The sequence below is a fragment of the Argopecten irradians genome, chromosome 6 (genome assembly GCF_041381155.1).
Source record: "Argopecten irradians isolate NY chromosome 6, Ai_NY, whole genome shotgun sequence".
In the NCBI taxonomy this organism is placed as follows: domain Eukaryota; kingdom Metazoa; phylum Mollusca; class Bivalvia; order Pectinida; family Pectinidae; genus Argopecten; species Argopecten irradians.
In genome coordinates, this window is record NC_091139.1 from 16,890,177 (window position 1) to 16,910,588 (window position 20,412).

A 20,412-nucleotide genomic window follows, 5' to 3' on the forward strand; every position below is an offset into this window, starting at 1 on the left:
CATTGCTAGTTTTAATCTGGACCTATGCGACGTCCTTTATTCATAGGTTTCAATACACAGCTTGTAGCTACAAAAAGAATTTGTGGCTAGTTGAAGATTTTACTATTGTCAAGTTATGGTAAGGTGCAATAGCTTGCAGTGTACAGGTGGTTTCTTGTATACTGGGTATTCCACAAAGAAAACAGACTAATAAATGACTTCTAATTCTTTTTTATTTCACTTACTGCTCATTTACCTTAGCTCTTCCATCAACAACTTCTTCGTCAACATCACTATAATCTATCAAAATTACATCTTGCTCTACACACAGTAACACCCTACACTTCACTTCTTTCATTCAGTTCCGTTGGCACTTCTTTCATTTAGTTTAATCTACCAGCTGAATATCCAACATACTGTCCATACGGATCAGGGTACTTATCCCTGATTTTCCATGTGCAGCAACTTGGCACCACCTTCCTTTCCCCGACTCTCAGGCGTCCATGGACCCAAAGTGTATACTGTCGGTAAGCCTGGTGGCGATTTGCTTTGTTATAATTCTCATCCTCTGGAAAGACCAATGCATCCTGTCGATATAGTCTTCCCAGAGCAAGTACTGCCTCATCAAGTACAAGAATATTGAAGTCCTGGAATGATATGAAAATTAAACCAAGTTGTAAATTCAAAACCTTATATTTTATTGCCAAATCATCTATACTCATCTACTTCATTTCAGTATATATATATCTACACTGTGAGTCTGTGAACACAAAAATTCTCCAAAAACTACTATATACCTGATATATACTAGTCATGTTGATAAAAATATGTGTATAAATTGTATCCTACATATCCAATTCAAATTAAATATGCCAGATATTGTATAAATTTACGAAAAACTATCACATTAAAAATCAATTATATTTACCGGTACTAATGAAAGGCACGCATCAGGATTCCTGCCACAGCATACCCTCTCTTCAGGGGTTGGCATATCCCGGCACTTGCCACAGGAACACCATGGCAAATTCTGGCCTCCAGCTGCAGGTGGTGGATGGTGTCCTTGTGGTTGGACATCTGTTGTTTCCATGACATCCAACACAAAAGTTGGATGCCGTTCTACTACTTCCAACAGAAAGTCCTTTGCTTCTCTTTCGGACATGTTTTCTACTTTATCCTGTAATTATAAAATATGCTTTCTACTTTATCTGGTAATGATAACATTTCACAAGTATTTACATATAATTATCAGCACCACAAATAATTAGTTCAATGTGGCTTTTTATATATGCTGTGTCGAGATGAAAAAAGGTAGCAAAAATTTCACTAAAATGCAGGAAATTGCATCTAGGAACTAAAAATTTTACAAGTGAGAGGTGGTGGGTGGGAAATCCCCCGGACCCCTAACATATGTGGCAAAAGTCTGGGCCTCCACAACAGAATCAGGGCTGCCTTAGGACTCTGGTCTACTATGGGGAAAAAGTTTGTGTCTATCTCTGGTAATTATAAGGCTAGCTGAGTTTCGTTATTTATTCATCAATATATATGTATACATGAAGAATAATCCAAAGTGCCTACATAAAGTAAAACTTTTTATGTTTGTCAATGCATTTTTCTATATTTACATGTTTATACATAAAAAGTATACCTTGGCAAACTCTTTCCTCTGTTGTAAACACATCCTCTGGGTCAGGTGTTGTGGTGGTAGATCGCACAGTGCGTCGTGTACCCCTTCCCCTGCCACTGGTTGACCCTCGAGCTCTTCCACGTCCCCTTCTTGATCTGGTACCTTCTCTAGACCTTGGTCTCCCTCTACCTCTTGCAGGAGCTCCTCTTCTTACATCACTATAGCTACCATTTGTGCTATTATCACTCTCTGCAGGGTCCACTGATAACTGCATAATACAATCATGTATTAAGATTATAACAGTACATAGCCAAAATCTACCACTATTTATAACTCATTCATAATGCCAACGTGCTCTATTCGATCAGCATTTTCAGTAACGCTTTACCGTTATATAAATATGCAGGTCTATTACATGAGTCGTGTTCGTGACATTATGTAATGAATTCCAAAATGGACGATTTTATGCAGTAGACCTAAACAATAGTAAATAATTATGAATATGCCGTGATAAATGTTTCACGTGTGAACGAACGAACAACCCTTTAAATCTATATGATATTCGTTTTCATTATAAAATCCCGACTTTTGATTACCCCCAATGGGCCCCGCTCTTTCATATGCGACCTGATATAGATCTTATAGCCACTACGGAATATATGCATCATCAACAAATAACGCAAAGTTTCATTCCGTTAACAAATACTGACCAGTTTTTTTATGTTGATATATGCAATACCAAATCTGTTACACTAGATATAAAACGCACATGCTCCACCTCGCTTTCCAGCACTTCTGAGTCCGACATTTTGTTTATTTTGATTCGCTCTGCCTCGCTCTGTCAAAGTAACTCACTCTGCGCATGCGTTTGTCATGAAACAACGCCTCCAAGGTGGCGGCTCAGCGAAGACTGACAGCTAAAAAGCGTATTTTTCTTTCTGGCGGCGCTAAGAAATTGTTCCGATGCTTAAAATTGTTTCTTACAGGTATACATCATATTTAATTGACATCGTTAATAAGAAAATAAAAAGAAATAAACGATCCGTAACCTTTAAATTTTAAGGAATACCCCTTTAAGAGTGATACTGAGACAGACTGCTGTTGACAGAAGGAAAAATAACTCTTAATACACTTCTTAAAAAAAATTATAAATCATAACAATTGAAAATATATGATAAGAAATAATCTTTTTAAATAATTGAATATATATGTTATTAATTACTAAATTTTAACTTTATTGAAAATTAAAAAAAAAAATACACTCAACATGTTTTATCTATTTGGATGTAGTATTGCACAATATATCTTTACGTGTATATTTGATGAAGGTGAACTGGTATGCTATAAATGGTTAATCCCAAACCAGCAAAATGAAGGGTTTTGTTTCCTGTTTTGTACTCAACAAGCCTTCTCCTTTTTGACCCGAGAAGATGCATAGCATGCATGCCACATATAAAAGAAGTCGAGAGTGTCATCCATAAGATTAGCGAGAAATTGTAGCTCTGTAAATAAAATCATGCACATAAAATAGAAAAAACATTTGAACATTCGTAGAGAGATATATTCAGGACAATAAATTTGTCAAAATAATATGATGGAATAGATGAAAAAAATCTTCATGTTAAGGTTTACGTAAGTTACTTGATTTGTGCAGGTTTACTAATTGCAATAAAGGTAATTATACTATTTTGGGAAAGAAATAAAGGCCGTTGGTATTGGAACCCTGATACATGTTAAGACTGACATTATTTGTCATCTCCGGATCGTTTACATCAGTCATACACTCTCAACATACAATATAACAACATTCTTTAAGATACCTGTACTTGTCAATCACCATTCCTGCTCATGCGCCGGATTGAACATCAATGCTGGTATGAATGACTATTACTAAGGTATGTCAAGTAGTTCCTTCATCAAGCCTGCTGATTGACTTGTTATAGAAACAGCTGGTAAAATCAATGCTGAAATACGAATGGCAAAAGTAAATAAAAGTTATCATTCAAGTAGACCCAACACTTGTATAATAGGCGCGCGCAGCCCAGAACGCTGCGCGCAAACTAGCAGGTATTACAGATAGATTAAAAGATAGCAAAAACACCAAGTAGATATTTAACTATCAGCTAGAACCTGAAATAAAATGTTTATATCAAGTAGAAATTGAGGCATTCCCTTTATGACTTTGACTTTATTTATATAGCACATAAAATATAATGTACATGAATTTTTTTCTTGAAATATAAACGTACCATTAATGAATCATGAGATATTATAGTTATTTATCTGGCAGTAGAATAGTTGTATACAAGTATAGGTATTGGTCAACACATTAAGTAATATTCGTGAAGATTTATCTTAAGTATTAAATGTTGTTAGTGAACCATAAAGAATGGCCATTGTGTCATTAGGCATCTCAAACACCAATGCAAGATAATTTAAAATATAAACCCCCATTAGAAGGTAATCCTTTAAATTTAACTATCAACGTAGAATTACTCCATATATAAAAATAACGGACAGTTTAATAATGTGACATGTATTGTGATACATTTCATGCAATACAATATATGTACCACAATACATGTTTTCCCCGACTGATACATTGAATTATCAAATTAATGAAAATAGGATAGTTTTAAGTAAAACAAAAAAGGAAATAATCATTATATCACAATGGTTAAATAACATGTACCCATACAAATTAAACTGGTGATATTTTTTCCATTTCATTGCAGCGCTCTTGCTAGGTGATACATCAAATCACTTACTCTAAAAATCAATTTAATTTAAACATTTTTAACTGATATAATTATCCATAACTTTATAATGAGCTTGTACCATGAATTATTCAATTAGGTAACCAACATGTACAGATGTTTTGGAAATAAACTCAACATATATACTATATATCGATGAGAGAAGAGCTCGTCTGACCAAATGAAGTTCCCATTCATGAAAATGCATTGATGACTAGAAGCCAGTTTTTTGTTAATGTTTTAAAAGGTTAACTCACAAGGTAAAATGAACAATGATTAAATGATTATTAAGATCAATGGTCTGAATTTTATAGAAATACGTTGATAATACTTCCTCTTCGTGCAGGAATCAATCTGAAAATAGATATACAATATCTAACCGACGCTTGTTCAGCTATAATCAGCAGAATATGTGTTTGAAATTATATTATACGCATTTTTCATCTACAGAAGAGCAAGAATAAAGTGCAAGATTAATAGATAATGAACAAACATTCAGTTTTTACTTTTGTTACAAGCGTAAGCCACAGGGATCACTTGCCAAGTAATTGGGCAGTGTGACTAAAGTGGTAACAAAACTAATTTCATTCAAAACTACATCTAGCTACTGAAAAATGTAAACTTGAATAACATGCCTTGAAACTTGAAACTTGAACAATGAACTGATTCAACTTCAACAGGATTACCAAAAAGGAGATTCATCATCCTATGAAGTCCCTCAGGCCTATGCACAACTCCTGCAAGTTTCTCAAAATCGCTTGGACTGTTAAGCATTGCTAACTGAGCCCAGTAATGCTCTCTCATTAGTGAGCACATCTCCACCGAACACTTTCTTTTTATAACAGAGGATTCAGAGTCACGTGGAATATATCTGTTATGAATATACTCCAAGATACTAATCATGTCTTCTGTTTTTTTGTTCTCGCTTTTGTCTAATACATCTAAGATTGCAAAATTTTGATTTCCTCCAGTATGAATTCCTTTGATTGAATGGGATGTTTCAAGATACTTCGGTGACAAGACAGCATTCAAATATTTGCTTTCTACAATCTACAATGTTTGACTCCAAACCCTCATGATGTGAAAGATAAATCTTGTGCATATAATGTACTGACAAGTCTTCCAAAGCTTGGAATAAATCTGGAGTTTACTTAGTCTTGAGTGAAGTCAGTTTAGTCATCATCGTAGAAAGAATTCTTGGAGTTTGAAAATCCGTCTTTTCAACATCCCAACATCGTTGAGGCAATGGCCAAAACGCAGTGCCAACTCTGACCGACGCCTTATCATTATAGTCTATCTTGATATGTACTCCTGCTAATGTACTAAGGTATATCCCCCCCAATGATATTCACTGTGATTTGACCATGAGTGTAGCCGATTTTGACCTTTAGACTTTGTCACAGCTGTGATGTCGGTCTGTTCCCTTCTCCACACGATGACTAACAGGATCTGAATCATAGATTAAGTTTTAAAAATACATGTAATGTAAAAATAAATGTTTTAAGATATTGAATAGATTTTCTATTAGTCCGTGTAAATTTTTTGTGATTCATCATAAAATCAACATACACTATAACATATCTTAATTTCATAAATATAAATTGGATATAGATCCAGTATACAAATATACATTACAAAGTAAAATGGATGTGTATAATTACCAGAAAATATATATTAATAAGTTGAAATAATGAATGATGTGGAGTTACTTACACCAATTGCTTTCCAGCAAGGTTTTCTCCTTGACTAACAAGTCTTCAATGTATTCCTTTTTGGTGATGCCCGTATCTTGGATTTCATTTTGAACATTGCTGATGTTGATACACATACTGCCCATTCCGTTTTATTAGCACTGGGTAATACAAGTCTAAAGGGGGACAGCATGTCTTAAACAATTAATTAGAAGGTTTGAAACATTCCAGTATAAATCTCTCATTTCCAAAACTAGTATTTCAGTTTTTAAAGGTATAAAATTGGCAAATGTATGAGTTCTTCATGTAACTAATATATCAAATTGTAAAATGGTGGTGTTAAAATTGTTTACAATTAACTTACCTCATCAGTAGCACCACAGTGATCAAGAACCTGTCCAATAACGTGTTGGAATGTTGTCATATGCGTGTTTTGAAACTTCAGAATGAGGGCTGACACCACTGCCTCTCCAACTGCAGAGTTTTTCACAAGTGTTGATATTACACTGTGGAAAAATGGTGCCCATATCTTTACTTCAGTGTTGGCAGATTCAAATGAGAATTTTGTTAGATTCCTGTGATTAATTTGCCTAAAGAGCGACATATTGAGACTTGAGGTTAATTTAGATATTTCCCTTTTTATGTCCTGAAGTACACATTTTCTAATTGGTCCTTGGAGTGCTGTGTATATAGATTTTGCTGCTCCCGGCTTTCCATGTATGATGCCCTTTATCATTGTGACTGAACTCTTTTCCTTCATAACCTTCGTCCTTATTTTGTCTTTGATTCTGTACAAAACCTGCAATATGTATGGATATCAAAATTAATCGACATGGACACTATATATATATGGAGAATTTTACACAGTTTCACTTATGAGATGATCAATATGCCACATGAACAACTGAGAAAACACTCATTTTGCAATTATAAATATTGTGTACTTCTTAAGTCATTTACATTAGTTATGTATATTCATATAAAATTATTAGAAAATATACATTGTTTATTAATTATTACTATGTTCTTCATTCTCTATGTATATGTGATTTTTTTTTACATTTTCCCCAATAATTGTCTAGTTATATATAGTGTGTGTTACTTTCTTACCTTGACCTTTGATGGAGTGAACAATTTCACTTTCACACTACTTGATGGTGGTTTTGACCGTATAGGTGAGGCGGTGGTCTGTGATTCTATGGCAGCTGTCAACGTTTCACTTTGTTGAGGCTGTTCAGACAGCTTTGAAACCGACCGTTGAGGCGTTCTCCATAAAGCCTTTTTTGATTTCCTGGGAGTTGGTGTATGCTGTTGAGGTTTTGGTCGTTTTAAACTTTTTGGGGTGGCCATTAGACTTTGGGGCATACTACTTATGTACCTGTCTCTCAACTCCGACACTAGTTTGTTCTTATCTTCCCTCAATGAATCTAATTTTGTGACCAAATCGAAGTCTATTTTGGCTAATCTGTTCAATTTAGTAAAACAACTGCCGCACACGTATTTACTTTTACCGTCTGTTTCGAGGGCTACATACCCAATCACTTGACTAAGCTGGTCTAATATGTGAAAAGACGGGCTAAATATCGACCTCCTAGACTTCGCTGGAAGCTGGTTGTGGCAGACACGACATGCCTCCACGGGCGCCGCCATCTTTATTGTTGACATATAGTACGCGCGGTTTGATTGGTCGCTTGAACCTAGCCGCATCCAATCAGAATTTGAAAGCGGGAACTTCAATTTTTCTAACGAGATATGCCAAGGGTAAAAGCAGAGTATCGGCTTATACCCTTGGCTAGCGAAGTTGAGGTGAATTTATCTTTGCTAAATATGTAGCTCTGTTTGTACTGTTTCCTTTGACCAATGAAATCCATGCGTTCAGCATGTTTATTGTGTATTACTTGGTGACAAGCTTTAATTCTAAAGTTTCTAGATGATTTTTAATGCTTCATACTGATGAAAATTAATTTCTAAATTCCAAATTTAATCCCTAAATAAGCTCTAATTTTTTCTAATTTTTGTCCCTACAATTATTCCTTATTTTACACTGGATTTGAGCACATGTGTGTCCACGGGATGGATTTTCAGGCTGTCGGTGACATGGGTACGTGGCCATCAAATTTTTAATAATATTTTTGTTGTGACTCGGAGAAGCTATAATTGATGATTTATATCCTCTGATTTCCATAATATCGGAACGCATCACGTAATTTTTGAACTAGGTGTTTTCTGGCGCTATGATTGGTTAATTTTTATCCCTGTCTAGATTTTTATGTCCCATCGTTTTCATTAGAGAGCCGAGTTTCTTTTCGCTTTACCTTTGTTTTATGAACCATTTCTCACTCCTATTATCAGTTAATGGAATAGTCCTCGTCCCGTTGTAGAATGGATCATCCGTGTTGTTATATCCAGTGGGACGATGTGACGCGTAATGTTTATACATTCAAACCGGGTCATTTTCTGAGTTGTCTTTACCGAACATTTTTAGCTCACCTGTCCCGAAGGTCCGGTGAGCTATTGCCATGGCGCGGCGTGCGGCGTCCGTCCGTCCTTTAAATCGCTTCTTGTCATAAAGTGAAACTACAGCATGGATTTTAACAAAATTTGGTCAGAAACTAATGGTGACCCTGACCCCCCTGTGCCAGGAGGGGCGGGGCCCAATAGGGGTAATAGAGGTAAAACTTATCAATCGCTACTTGTCCTAGAGTTCTGCATGGATTGCAACCAAATTTGGCCAGAAACGTCCTTAGGGGAAGGGGATCAGATTTTGCATAAATGGTGACACTGACCCCCCTGGGGCAGGAGGGGCGGGGACCAATAGGGGTAATAGAGGTAAATCCTATAAATCGCTACTTGTCCTAGAGTTCTGCATGGATTTCAACCAAATTTGGCCAGAAACTTCCTTAGGGGAAGGGGATCAGATTTTGCATAAATGGTGACCCTGACCCCCCTAGTTGAGCACTAGTTGCCCGAGATACATGTACGCATGTACTCGGGTCCTGAAACTTCGGGAGGGGAGTTAAAATTAGCGTAATTGCAGTGACGTATGAATACAAACGCAGCGATAATATTTTGCGTCATTACTTGACGGATTTCAAATTAACAATAAAGAGTTTTTATTAGATCCAATTAAATATGTGTTTGACATCAAAACAAAAATGTGTTCAAGCATTTTAACGGTAATAAACAACAAAATGAAACGCTGGTTGGGGCTACAACCGGGGGCTTTCCTGAGGAATGTTCGGGAAATTTCATAGTTACGTCAGTATGTGTGATTGTGTGTACGGTCACTCATCTCGCCTAAATACACAGAATATCTGATTGTTGGAGAACAATTCTGTGAGCGTCTAAGCGAACAAAAGGTTAACAGGTCATTACAGGATTCCAGAAAAAAACATCATTACTGGTAGCCTATCCGAAACAGTATCATCAGCTTTACCCCCGTCTTTGCATTCAAAATAGGCCTACACACACGTACTTGCAAACACTTGTCTATCCTCCGTACTATAAAACAAGAGGCCCATGGGCCTTAACGGTCACCTGAGTTAGAATATATAATGAAACAAATTAAAGACATATAAACACTATATGCTGGGCCTTGAAGTTGGTCAGTGATTTATAAATTTGACTTTTTAAGACTATGAAGAGTATTTGCTTCCATCAAACCTGTGAACTTAGAGGTATTTTTTGAAATTTTAATCATTTTGACCCTGTTTGGTCCTGCCCCTCTGGCTTCCCAGGGGGTCATCGAGGACGGATATGGATGTTAAAATGGCTAATAATTCTAATCAAGTTTGACTAATTTCCTACGAAAATTGGGCAAATAATGTTCACAAATATGTTTTTCCTATATAAACTAAAGTAAACTTGACCCCTCCCCAGGGGGTAACGTGAGACCCCAAGGTCATATAATTCACAATTTTTATAAAACACCTTAAGACCTTTCCATCTATATTTATTTGATTCTACTATATCCAGAATTTTAGAAGATTTTTGAAGTTTTAGCCTATTTGAACCTTTTTTTAGCCCCGCCCCTCTGCCCCCAGGGGGTCGGCCAGGACCAATGTGGATATGATATTAAAATGCTATCTCAGGCTAAAAATTCTAACCAAGTTTGACTCACTTCCTATGAAAATTGAGCAGAAAATGCTCATTAATGTGTTTTTCCTATATAAACTGTAGTAAACTTGACCCCCTCCCCAGGGGGAAACGTGAGACCCCAGGGTCATATAATTCACAATTTTTGTAAAGGACCTTAAGACCTTTCTATCTATGAAAAGAATTTGATTCTACCATTTCCAGAATTTCAGAAGAAGATTTTTGAAGTTTTAGCCTATTTGACCCTTTTTTAGCCCCGCCCCTCTGCCCCCAGGTGGTCGGCCAGGACCAATGTGGATATGATATTAAAATGCTATCTAAGGCTAATAATTCTAACCAAGTTTGACTCGTTTCCAATGAAAATTGAGCAAAACATGCTCATAAATGTGTTTTCCCTATATAAACTATAGTAAAATTGACCCCCTCCCCAGTGGGAAACGTGAGACCCACATTTTTTGTAAAGGACCTTAAGACCTTTCTATTTATGGAAATGTATTTTTTCAACTTTTCGCGATGTCTGTCCTGGTGTATTTCTGTTAATAAATTTGAACACCACAGTGATATTACAGATTATATGTGTTATAAAAAAAATATAATTAAAAACAACATATATGCAACACCATTTTAGTTCCACTTCGAAACATTCCCATCTGCAAAAATATGCAACTCTTCAGAAAAATCTTCAATATGAAAATTGTAATAACAAACTATTAATTTCACAAACATTTTTTATCAGTTCCCTATCGGTTATTTAATAATATTGCAAACTTTTTAATCAATCGTTCTTTTTTTATTATTATTATAATCGGCCCAACATTATATTTACTCAAGATCAACTAGAATTTGTTACATTATTTTGCCCAATTCAACCTTGAACATTCTGATCTAACAAAGTACTTCCTTTCTCGTTTCACTTTGTGAGTATACATACCGACTGCAGTGTGTAACAAAGGGAATTTGCAACCTCTGATAGCTCAAGAATGTATGTATCAACCTTTTCATGCTATTTCAAGCAACAGCTTATATTAATTGATGTAAAATTTTGTACACCGTAATACGTTTCTGATAGTATTCAGAAATAGCTTAAAAATCAAATTAGAAGTGTTATGAATCCCCAACCAGGCTACATCGAGTTGTGTATACCAGTTGGTAAATCTGGGTACTCATGACATCTTGTGGAATTAAATACATGGCATTTACTGTGTCAAATGCTTTTTGTAAGCTAATTGACACTACTATTTAAATGGTATTTATACCAGAGACACAGGAGAATGTGTCTTGGAAAATGTATAACTCTTGTCTATGAACAAAAGTCCAAGACAGAGCAACAATAAATTGCAGAATGAAATTAAAGGTACAACCGTTTTATTAATGATGATCATGTCAAATGAAATTTACTAGATACTAAGTAATGTCAAAATCATTACTTAAAAGGTAATGAATCAGTTCCTTTTAGATCCAATGATGCAAGAAATAAAATGCTTAGTGGTTCTGGTAACTACAACACTTGTCTGTTAATATTCCAAATCTTAATATACATGTGTAAGTATATTAATTGATGGAAAGATGCTGGTGATCAGTTCAGATGAAAGCGAGCGAGTACAACCTTAAAACACTGTTGTATTCACCTACCAGCCGCCACCACCACCACCACCACTGGAGTAGCTGCCACCGCCTCCTCCGTAGCCGCTTCTACCGCCTGATCCATAACTGTCGCCATCGTAGCCGCTTCCGCCTCTGTTGTAGCTACTTCCGCCACCGTAGCTTCTGCCTCCGCCGGCACCACCTCCGTAGCTTCGTCCGCCGCCACCGCTACCACCACTGTATCTATCATAGCTGTCTCCACCACCGTAGTTAGATCTCTGTTGGTAGCTATCGCCACCGCCGTAGCTTCGTTGTTGGTAGCCGCCGCCGCCGCCACCACCACCTCTTCCCACCACTCCGCTTAGATTCGGCTATTGATACTCGGAGATCACGACCATCCATGGTATGTGCCTCGTTAGCAGCATAACTAGCTTCTGATGCATCTTTATATGTAATGAATGCAAATCCTCTTGACCGGCCACTATCGCGGTCGCAAACAAGGTTGCAATCAAGAACAGTTCCAAATCCTTCAAAATATTCACGTACAGCGGCCTCAGACGAGCTGAAGCTTATATTGCCCACATATAGCTTACAATTATCTGCCATGGCGTTCTATAGTTCGTATGAGGAATCTTAAACTGGTGTCAATGTCTCTTTGTTTCGTACAAATTGTCCAAAAGTAAGCGTGGAGTCCGAGTTCACAGCAATGGCGATATTTCCGGTGCGTGCGTGCGCTATATCCACGTGACAGTATTCGGCATTCTTCGATATCCAATCACATCATCTCGTGAAGATTTTCTGTAATTCTCGGATTTCTTCGGAAAAAATCGTAATATTTCGTAGAAATTTCCGACCATCTTCGGAATTTTCCGGAATTATATTTAGAGAGTCTTCGACACTTTCCGTTATGTAGTATTTTAAAATTCAAAAGGCCTCAGGGGGTCAAAAACTATATTAAAGTAATGTTCAATTCTTAAAAGCATAGCATATTTTCAAAAGTATATATTTATGCATGAGCTTAAAGTGAATAGTCGGGCAAAGAAAACCAGTCTAAATGCGTTCATTGGCCTTCCAAAAGTTCTCACATATTAATACGACGGTCAAGTTCTGCTTAGTTTCCCAGTTCTGACCATTAAAGTAAAGAAAAGTTGAAAGCATTGAAAGCGAGGCTGCGTGGAAATGTAACCACGGACATAGTGAGCCGGGAGGACGTTTTAGAATTTCCGTACTTTAAATTAATTTCTTCGTACGCAGACAGATTTTGACGAGAGAATTTATTTTCCATTTCATAAGAAATTATACTGGACACATTCACACCATTTTTACCGACTTTAGCCATCCTTGCCCGACTGTTCACTTTAAAATTTTTAAAGAATCATTTAAAAATTTTAAGCCCATGCCTTGAAAAAAAGGCTTGAAACCAGGAAAATGGCCAAATTTGGAGGCCTATTTTTAGCAATATCAAATTTTCAACGAAATGGTACACCCTCTGTCGGTTTTTGTACGCCAAAGATATTTTGTAATATTATTTGGACTATAATGGCAACAAAAGATGGTGGAAATTTAATGAAAATCTGAAATCGGTAAAGTTATCATCTAAAGATAAAACTGTAGGAAGGTCTATTTTCAGAAACTTCAAGCAAATACTACAAATTTGCTTGCAATTTATAATCAATTAGGAAAACAATATGATTTATTTTCGAAATTATTCATGATAACATCACTGAAGTTTTATCTAATATTCAAAACTATTTGTATTAATATAGTATAGTGAAATAGCAGGATATGGGTGTCTCAATCAGAAAATGTATAAAGGAATTATATGGCCATGGATTCTTTACCTTTTCAACTTTTTATTCCAATGCCTTTCCTACTCCCGGCTATTGTACATCTACATATGTTAAAATTTAAAAATTACACAATAGTAAAATCGGAAACCGGGAAGTTTGCCATTTCAAGGTCAGAACTTGCGTATTTAGTCAATTTCTACAAATTATCAATATCGTTTATAGGCACCATGCATATGCTGTTTCATAGAGTTCAGAATTTCGAAATTATCTTATAAATAATTTGAACCAAATGTTTCTGGTACTGATTATTAAGCAGTACATATACTTTTTATCCCCCACTTTCACCGAAACAGGGAATATGAATTATGGTTTGATCGGACACATATTTAATTGGCTGAGTTATAGCCTTTTTATTTACGAAAAACGCTATTTTCGTCCGTTTCCGTTAAAAAAAACTCGCAGATATCACCGGCATTTTCTCGAAACTTGTTAACATGGTTTAATGTCTCGGGGCATTGGCCACGTTCGACCGGGACTTGAGCCCTTTGAATAACAAAAAAATGCCAATTTTGACTGTTTCTGTTTAATGATTCACGTAAATATTACCGGATTTTCTCGAAACTTGGTGCCATGGTTAAATGTCTCAGGGCCTTGAGCAAGTTCGATGGACCCAATTTAGCTGAGTTATGGCCCCTTTGATTTACGAAAAACGTTACTGGATTTTCTCGAAACTTGGTAACATGGTGAAATGTCTCGAGGCCTTCGCCAAGTTCGACACCTTCATTGGACCCTATTTTGCGGACTTAATGGGCCTTTGATTAACGAAAGCGTGGATATAAATTCCACGAATTTGTCTGTTCAGCATAGAGAATGGCCTACATGGTAAGTATCTTAAAATCAATGTCCTTAGGACGTAGATAAGACTTATAAATCCTTGCTTACAATCAAAGGGATCTGAGAATTGGTAACAGATTATATAATCATGGACCCACCAGAGTGCCCCAAGACCATTTTTAGACGTTCAAGAGGTCTAGATTAAAAAAAACACGATAAAACTCATACTCTATATCGTACTATATACAAGCTTGTATATAATACCATATGTAGTATTATTTTTGTCGTTTTTTAATCTAGACCTCTTAAACGTCTAAAAATGGTCTTAGGGAACTCTGGTTGGTCCATGATTATATAATCTGTAACTAATTCTCAGATCCCTGTGGCAAAATATGCCAATTGTACATTTCATTTTTTTTAATGTTCCTGGTACTGTTGGTGATTGGTGGGTTCTAGACAGCGCTAGTACCCTTATAACAATCATCGATACTCACGTGGTTTCGATCTCATACGACCCACTTCCTAAACCTGATATATATACGTTATTTAACCATAACTGTTTTAAATAGGACGTTAAAGCAAGATACAAATTATAAATTCACAAGAGGTACAAAAACAACAACACATATTTCAGATATTATGAATTTATATATAATATATATCTAGTGATACATCACAGGCGTCTGCTTCTGGTTTTGGAAAACACTATAACCTACCCCTACTATATGAAAATAGAAGAGGAAGGTTAGGCATATTATATTTTTCAAACCAGAAGCAGACGCCTGTGGATATATCTAATCGTTCACGTTGCGAGTTATTTGGAATGTTTTTGAGTGTCTTTTCATTGTCCTAATAGCTAGAATCCAACAAATACTTTCGTCTTGTGACTGTCTAGAAGCACAGGGATCCTAAATACTCAAGGGCTTCTATTAGTCCATTATTGTCGTTATATCCACCCCATCGTCGATACTCTAGGGGCTCCAATCACTTACGATCTCTACACCCCTGGAATATCTCATAGTAAAACTGGAGGCAACAGAACAGGTAATTTATATCTATACGTGCAACAAATATATGTCCACTCGACAACTCGCGGTCGTCTATCAAAGCACTCCCAGTCGAGGATCGAATCCTGCTCGCTGAAGTTTTCCGACTGTTTCCCAATTTGGCTTAGACGGAAATTTTTCCATTACGATATCCCCGACAATAAGGATTTCTACGACCAACTCTTTCCGGCCATGCTCTCCATTTGCTGAATACAGTCTGCCCCATTTCAGTTGGAAGAATGGATTATCATGTATATTGATTTCCTTCAAATTCTCTATACACCAATTCATCTGTGGATCACCTGCGCGTACAAGCAACATTCTGACATATTGGGTGTTGCCATAGTGATGAGCACATTCAAAAAACAGCATCGGTTTATTTCCTCTTTGCTTTGGAGGCGGGGCACTTTTATGACCAGTAGCATAGCACTCCTTCTGATTTTTCTTTGGTTTTCGCTGTTTCTGTTTCTTCTTTCCCTCCTTCCCCCTTTTCCCGCCTTTACCCTTGTTGCCTTTACTACCAGTCGTATCGTCGTCGCTGCTTTGAGCATGCCATTCCTCATCGCTGTTTGCCTCTGTCTCCTCCTCGTACGACTGAAACATATAGCTGATCAAATCTTTGGCCTTGATGCACATCCGGTGGTTGCCATACGGCGATTTTTCAGGAAGGTCAACTGAAGATGGCGCCAACCAGACTCCAAGAAGTTCTGGGTTACTTGCGAGTGGAGCCTTCTTCGGAAGTCCCGTATATCCACCTTCAAAACGTCCGCTTTTTAAAATCGATTCTTTTTTCTTCATTGATGTACAATGAACAAAGAATTTTATCTCCTCTTGTTCATAAAAATCAGCATGTTTTTTCAGTAAATCTTCCCAGTATTCTTCCAGTTCATCCGTACTCAGGCCAGTAACATAATGGTAGGGTCGATCTTCCTACCAGTCCGCCATATTGATTCAAACATGGCTACCTATATGATTCAATTCGTGGAAATTAACCCTGGTTGTACATGTAGTTTCATTTTAAACTTACATGTAATATATAACCATTGCACATTGATAAGTACTTCACGACTACTAACTGGAGCGCATCAACAGCTAAACAGATAATGTAGCGCTACCGGTATGGCAACATATACACGTGTTCTAGACAATTACCGAGCTATTTTTGTTATTAGTATATAAGTTATAATTATTTTCTTAATTAAATTTTATCTCTGTGTGTAAAACAAAGTCAGTACCGCATAATATGCTAGTATACCCCTTTTCACAACGAAAGGCGAGACAATGTATATATTTATAATCTATCTATAAAAACAAATCCTTGGTCTTGTTACCTGACCTTTGTTTGACCTCAATTCTATATACCTTGACATTTAACTTTTGTTTAGATGTCATCGAAGTTCACCTTGACCTTTGTTGGAAATTATATTGTTTCTTATTACCTGACCTTTGTTTGGACGTCACCTCAATTCTACCTTTTCTTTATTTGAAGAAATATCATCTCTACCTTGACCTTTGAAAGGCTATCATCTTCCATTTTATTTCATTTCTGAGTATTTTATTGTAAGATGTTCATTCAAATTTCAAAAGGAATTAGGCAACTAACAATGCCTATATACATGTATCTCTCTACCACATCTCATGGATGTCATCTCTACCTAGACCATTGAGATGGTGTCATCTTAAGATATCCTTGACCTTGTTTTTATGCTACTTCAGTTCACATTGACCTTTGTATGTAATCTCCGTTCTACACTATAGAACGACAACTACAACAATGTTTAGGCAAATTACAAAATTGGGCTGACGAAAATGGCTTTAGATTTTCAAGATAAAAAACTATCTGTATGCACTTCTGTCAAAAACGAAAACCGCACAATGATCCTGACCTCACACTCAATGGAATTAAAATTCCAGTAGTTGAACAAACTAAATTTCTTGGACTAATATTTGATTTGAAACTGTCCTTTGTTCCACATATCAAACATCTGAAGGATAAGTGCTCGAAGGCGCTGAACATTCTACGAGTTCTTTCCCATTCTGATTGGGGTGCAGACCGTGAAATGCTTCTACGTATCTATCGGGCACTTATTAGATCAAAACTTGACTACGGCTCTATTGTCTATGGATCGGCTCGCAGCTCCTATCTACAGATGCTTGACCCTATACAGAATCAGGGACTGCGTCTCGCACTTGGAGCTTTTCGAACAACACCTGTGAAGAGTCTCCATGTGGAAGCTAATGAGCCATCTCTAGACGATCGACGAAAGAAATTACCCTTACAGTATGCTGCTCAACTGAAATCCAACCCCAAAAATCCCGCATTTAACCTTGTATTCAATCCACAACATCAAGAAATATTTACACAAAATCAAAAGCTCATACCAACATTTGCCATAAGAATTTCAAAATTGTTGCTGGAACTAAATATAAATTTCGACACCATTGACGAGTACACCGTATCAGATGTACCACCATGGCTCATTCAAACACCTGATATCAATTTATCTCTACATGAGAGGGCAAAATCCAGTGCATTACCCGAAGAACACAAATCCTCCTTTCGGGAGTGCATTAGGGCTTTCCCTGACCATGTTCAGATCTACACTGACGGATCAAAAGATGGGGATAATGTTGCGTCAGCATGCTGTACATCTAATCACTGCTCCTCTATCCGACTCCCGGATGTTGCCTCCATTTTCTCTGCGGAAGCATGTGCTATCGGTCTGGTGCTTGACCATATCGAAGAATACGCATTGAAAAGGCAATTATCTGTTCCGACTCTCTTTCGGTTCTTCAGGCTTTGAAATCAAGAAACCCTAGAAACACATTAATCCAAAATCTTTTGATCCGAACATTTCGATTGTCTTCTAAAACTCAAATTACTTATCTCTGGATTCCCAGCCATGCATCCTCGATACTCCAGGGGTTCCTGTCACTTACGATCTCTAAGATCGTAAGTGATCGGAACCCCTGGAGTATAGAGGATGCCAGCCATGTGGATATAAAGGGAAATGAAAAGGCCGATAAAGCAGCTAAGACTGTTCTTCGCCTAGCACAAACACATTTGAAACTACCATACACCGACATCAAACCTTCAATTCAGTCAGCCATCAAACACCATTGGCAACAAAGGTGGTCTACCGAAACGAACAATAAACTGTTTAAAATACAACCTACACTTAATCCTAACCTGTCCAGTCGGAGAGACCGCAGAGAGGAAGTTGTTCTCTCTCGGCTCCGAATTGGACACACATATTTTACACACTCCTATCTATTGAGAGGGTGGATCCTCCTACATGCCATGCATGTGATTCTCCTCTCACAGTGGAGCATGTTTTATTGCATTGTATTGATTAAAAACACATACGAGATAAGTACTATGATGTCTCCGACATGTACACTTTGTTTCATGCCGTGAGACATAATCGTATATTCAATTATCTCAAAGAGATAGGTATTTTAAACAAAATATGAACGTTTTCTCATCATATCATCGTATCAACTCAACATTTCATCGTTTCATCAACATTGTGCATGAGTTTTCTCGTGTGTTTTAGCCAAAACTATTTTATCCCATGCAAACCTTTTTTTTATCAAATAAACGTTTACAATCTGTGTTTTAGTCCTTACTTGCCTTTTCTTACCCTGATCTTTTATCCTGATATTAATGCATGACTTGTAGTTTGGCCCTAAATGACCTTAGTTGTCGATGGGCCGTAAAACTCAAACAAACAAACAAACCGTTCTACATGGAACTTTGCATGACATGTTACTTTGTTTCTTTGGCGGCCGTTGTTTTGATGTATTTTGCATAATTTCCATTTCATCCTTTGTTTGAATGTCAGGTAAATTCCATCTCATTCTTGTTTGAAAGGCAGGCAAGATCGATCGCATCCTTTGTTTGAATATCAAGTAAATTCCATTTCATCGTCTGTCTGACTGTCAGGTTAGTTTCATTTCATCCTTTGTTTGAATGTCAGGTAAGTTCAATCGCATCCTTTGTTTGAATGTCAGGTAAATTCCATCGCATCCTTTGTTTGAATGTCGGGTAAATTCCATCTCATCCTTTGTTTGAATGTCAGGTAAATTCCATCACATCATTTGTTTGAATGTCTGGTAAATTACATCTCATCCTTTGTTTGAATGTCAGGTAAATTCCATCTCATCCTTTGTTTGAACCGCAGGTAAGTTTCAACTCATCCTTTGTTTAAATGTCAGGTAAATTACATCTCATCCTCTGTTTGAATGTCAGGTAAATTCCATCTCTTCCTTTGTTTGAACCGCAGGTAAGTTTCAACTCATCCTTTGTTTGAATGTCAGGTAAATTCCATCACATCATCTGTTTGAATGTCGGGTAAATTACATCTCATCCTCTGTTTGAATGTCAGGTAAATTCCATCTCATCCTTTGTTTGAACCGCAGGTGAGTTTCAACTCATCCTTTGTTTGAATGTCAGGTAAATTCCATCACATCATCTGTTTGAATGTCGGGTAAATTACATCTCATCCTCTGTTTGAATGTCAGGTAAATTCCATCTCATCCTTTGTTTGAATGGCAGCTAAGTTTCAACTCATCCTTTGTTTGAATGTCAGGTAAATTACATCTCATCATCTGTTTGAATGTCAGGTAAATTACATCTCATCATCTGTTTGAATGTCAGGTAAATTCCATCTCATCCTTTGTTTGAATGACAGCTGAGTTTCAACTCATCCTCTGTTTGAATGTCGGGTAAATTCCATCTCATCCTTTGTTTGAATGGCAGCTAAGTTTCAACTCATTCTTTGTTTGAATGTCAGGTAAATTCCATCACATCATTTGTTTGAATGTCAGGTAAATTACATCTCATCATCTGTTTGAATGTCAGGTAAATTCCATCACATCATTTGTTTGAATGTCAGGTAAATTACATTTCATCGTCTGTCTGACTGTCAGGTTAGTTTCATTTCGTCCTTTGTTTGAATGTCAGGTAAGTTCAATCGCATCCTTTGTTTGAATGTCAGGTAAATTCCA

At 36.8% G+C, this 20,412-nt stretch overlaps 2 protein-coding genes across 2 annotated transcripts; both read right to left on the reverse strand.

Moving 5' to 3' along the window:
- Positions 1-200: 200 nt before the first annotated feature.
- Positions 201-1,648, reverse strand: LOC138325170 (P2X purinoceptor 7-like). The gene is made up of 3 exons (XM_069270649.1): positions 1,628-1,648; positions 908-1,156; positions 201-626 (listed from the first exon to the last, which is right to left on the reverse strand). The coding sequence occupies exons 2-3, from the start codon at positions 1,139-1,141 to the stop codon at positions 363-365; spliced, it is 498 nt and encodes a 165-aa protein (XP_069126750.1). The 5' UTR covers positions 1,142-1,156; positions 1,628-1,648; the 3' UTR covers positions 201-362.
- Positions 1,649-6,343: 4,695 nt separating this feature from the next.
- LOC138325168 (uncharacterized) lies at positions 6,344-7,718 on the reverse strand. The gene is made up of 2 exons (XM_069270647.1): positions 7,164-7,718; positions 6,344-6,852 (listed from the first exon to the last, which is right to left on the reverse strand). The coding sequence occupies exons 1-2, from the start codon at positions 7,716-7,718 to the stop codon at positions 6,409-6,411; spliced, it is 999 nt and encodes a 332-aa protein (XP_069126748.1). The 3' UTR covers positions 6,344-6,408.
- Between the last annotated feature and the right edge of the window lie 12,694 nt (positions 7,719-20,412).

What these genes read in the sequence shown, in the direction of transcription:
- LOC138325170 (XM_069270649.1), bottom strand. Translation starts at nt 1,141, where the DNA reads ATGTCCGAAAGAGAAGCAAAGGACTTTCTGTTGGAAGTAGTAGAACGG. An exon ending in CGTGCCTTTCATTAGTACCG is followed by an intron (nt 627 to 907) that starts GTAAATATAATT and finishes ATATCATTCCAG; the next exon opens with GACTTCAATATTCTTGTACT.
- LOC138325168 (XM_069270647.1), bottom strand. Translation starts at nt 7,718, where the DNA reads ATGTCAACAATAAAGATGGCGGCGCCCGTGGAGGCATGTCGTGTCTGC. An exon ending in TCACTCCATCAAAGGTCAAG is followed by an intron (nt 6,853 to 7,163) that starts GTAAGAAAGTAA and finishes TACATATTGCAG; the next exon opens with GTTTTGTACAGAATCAAAGA.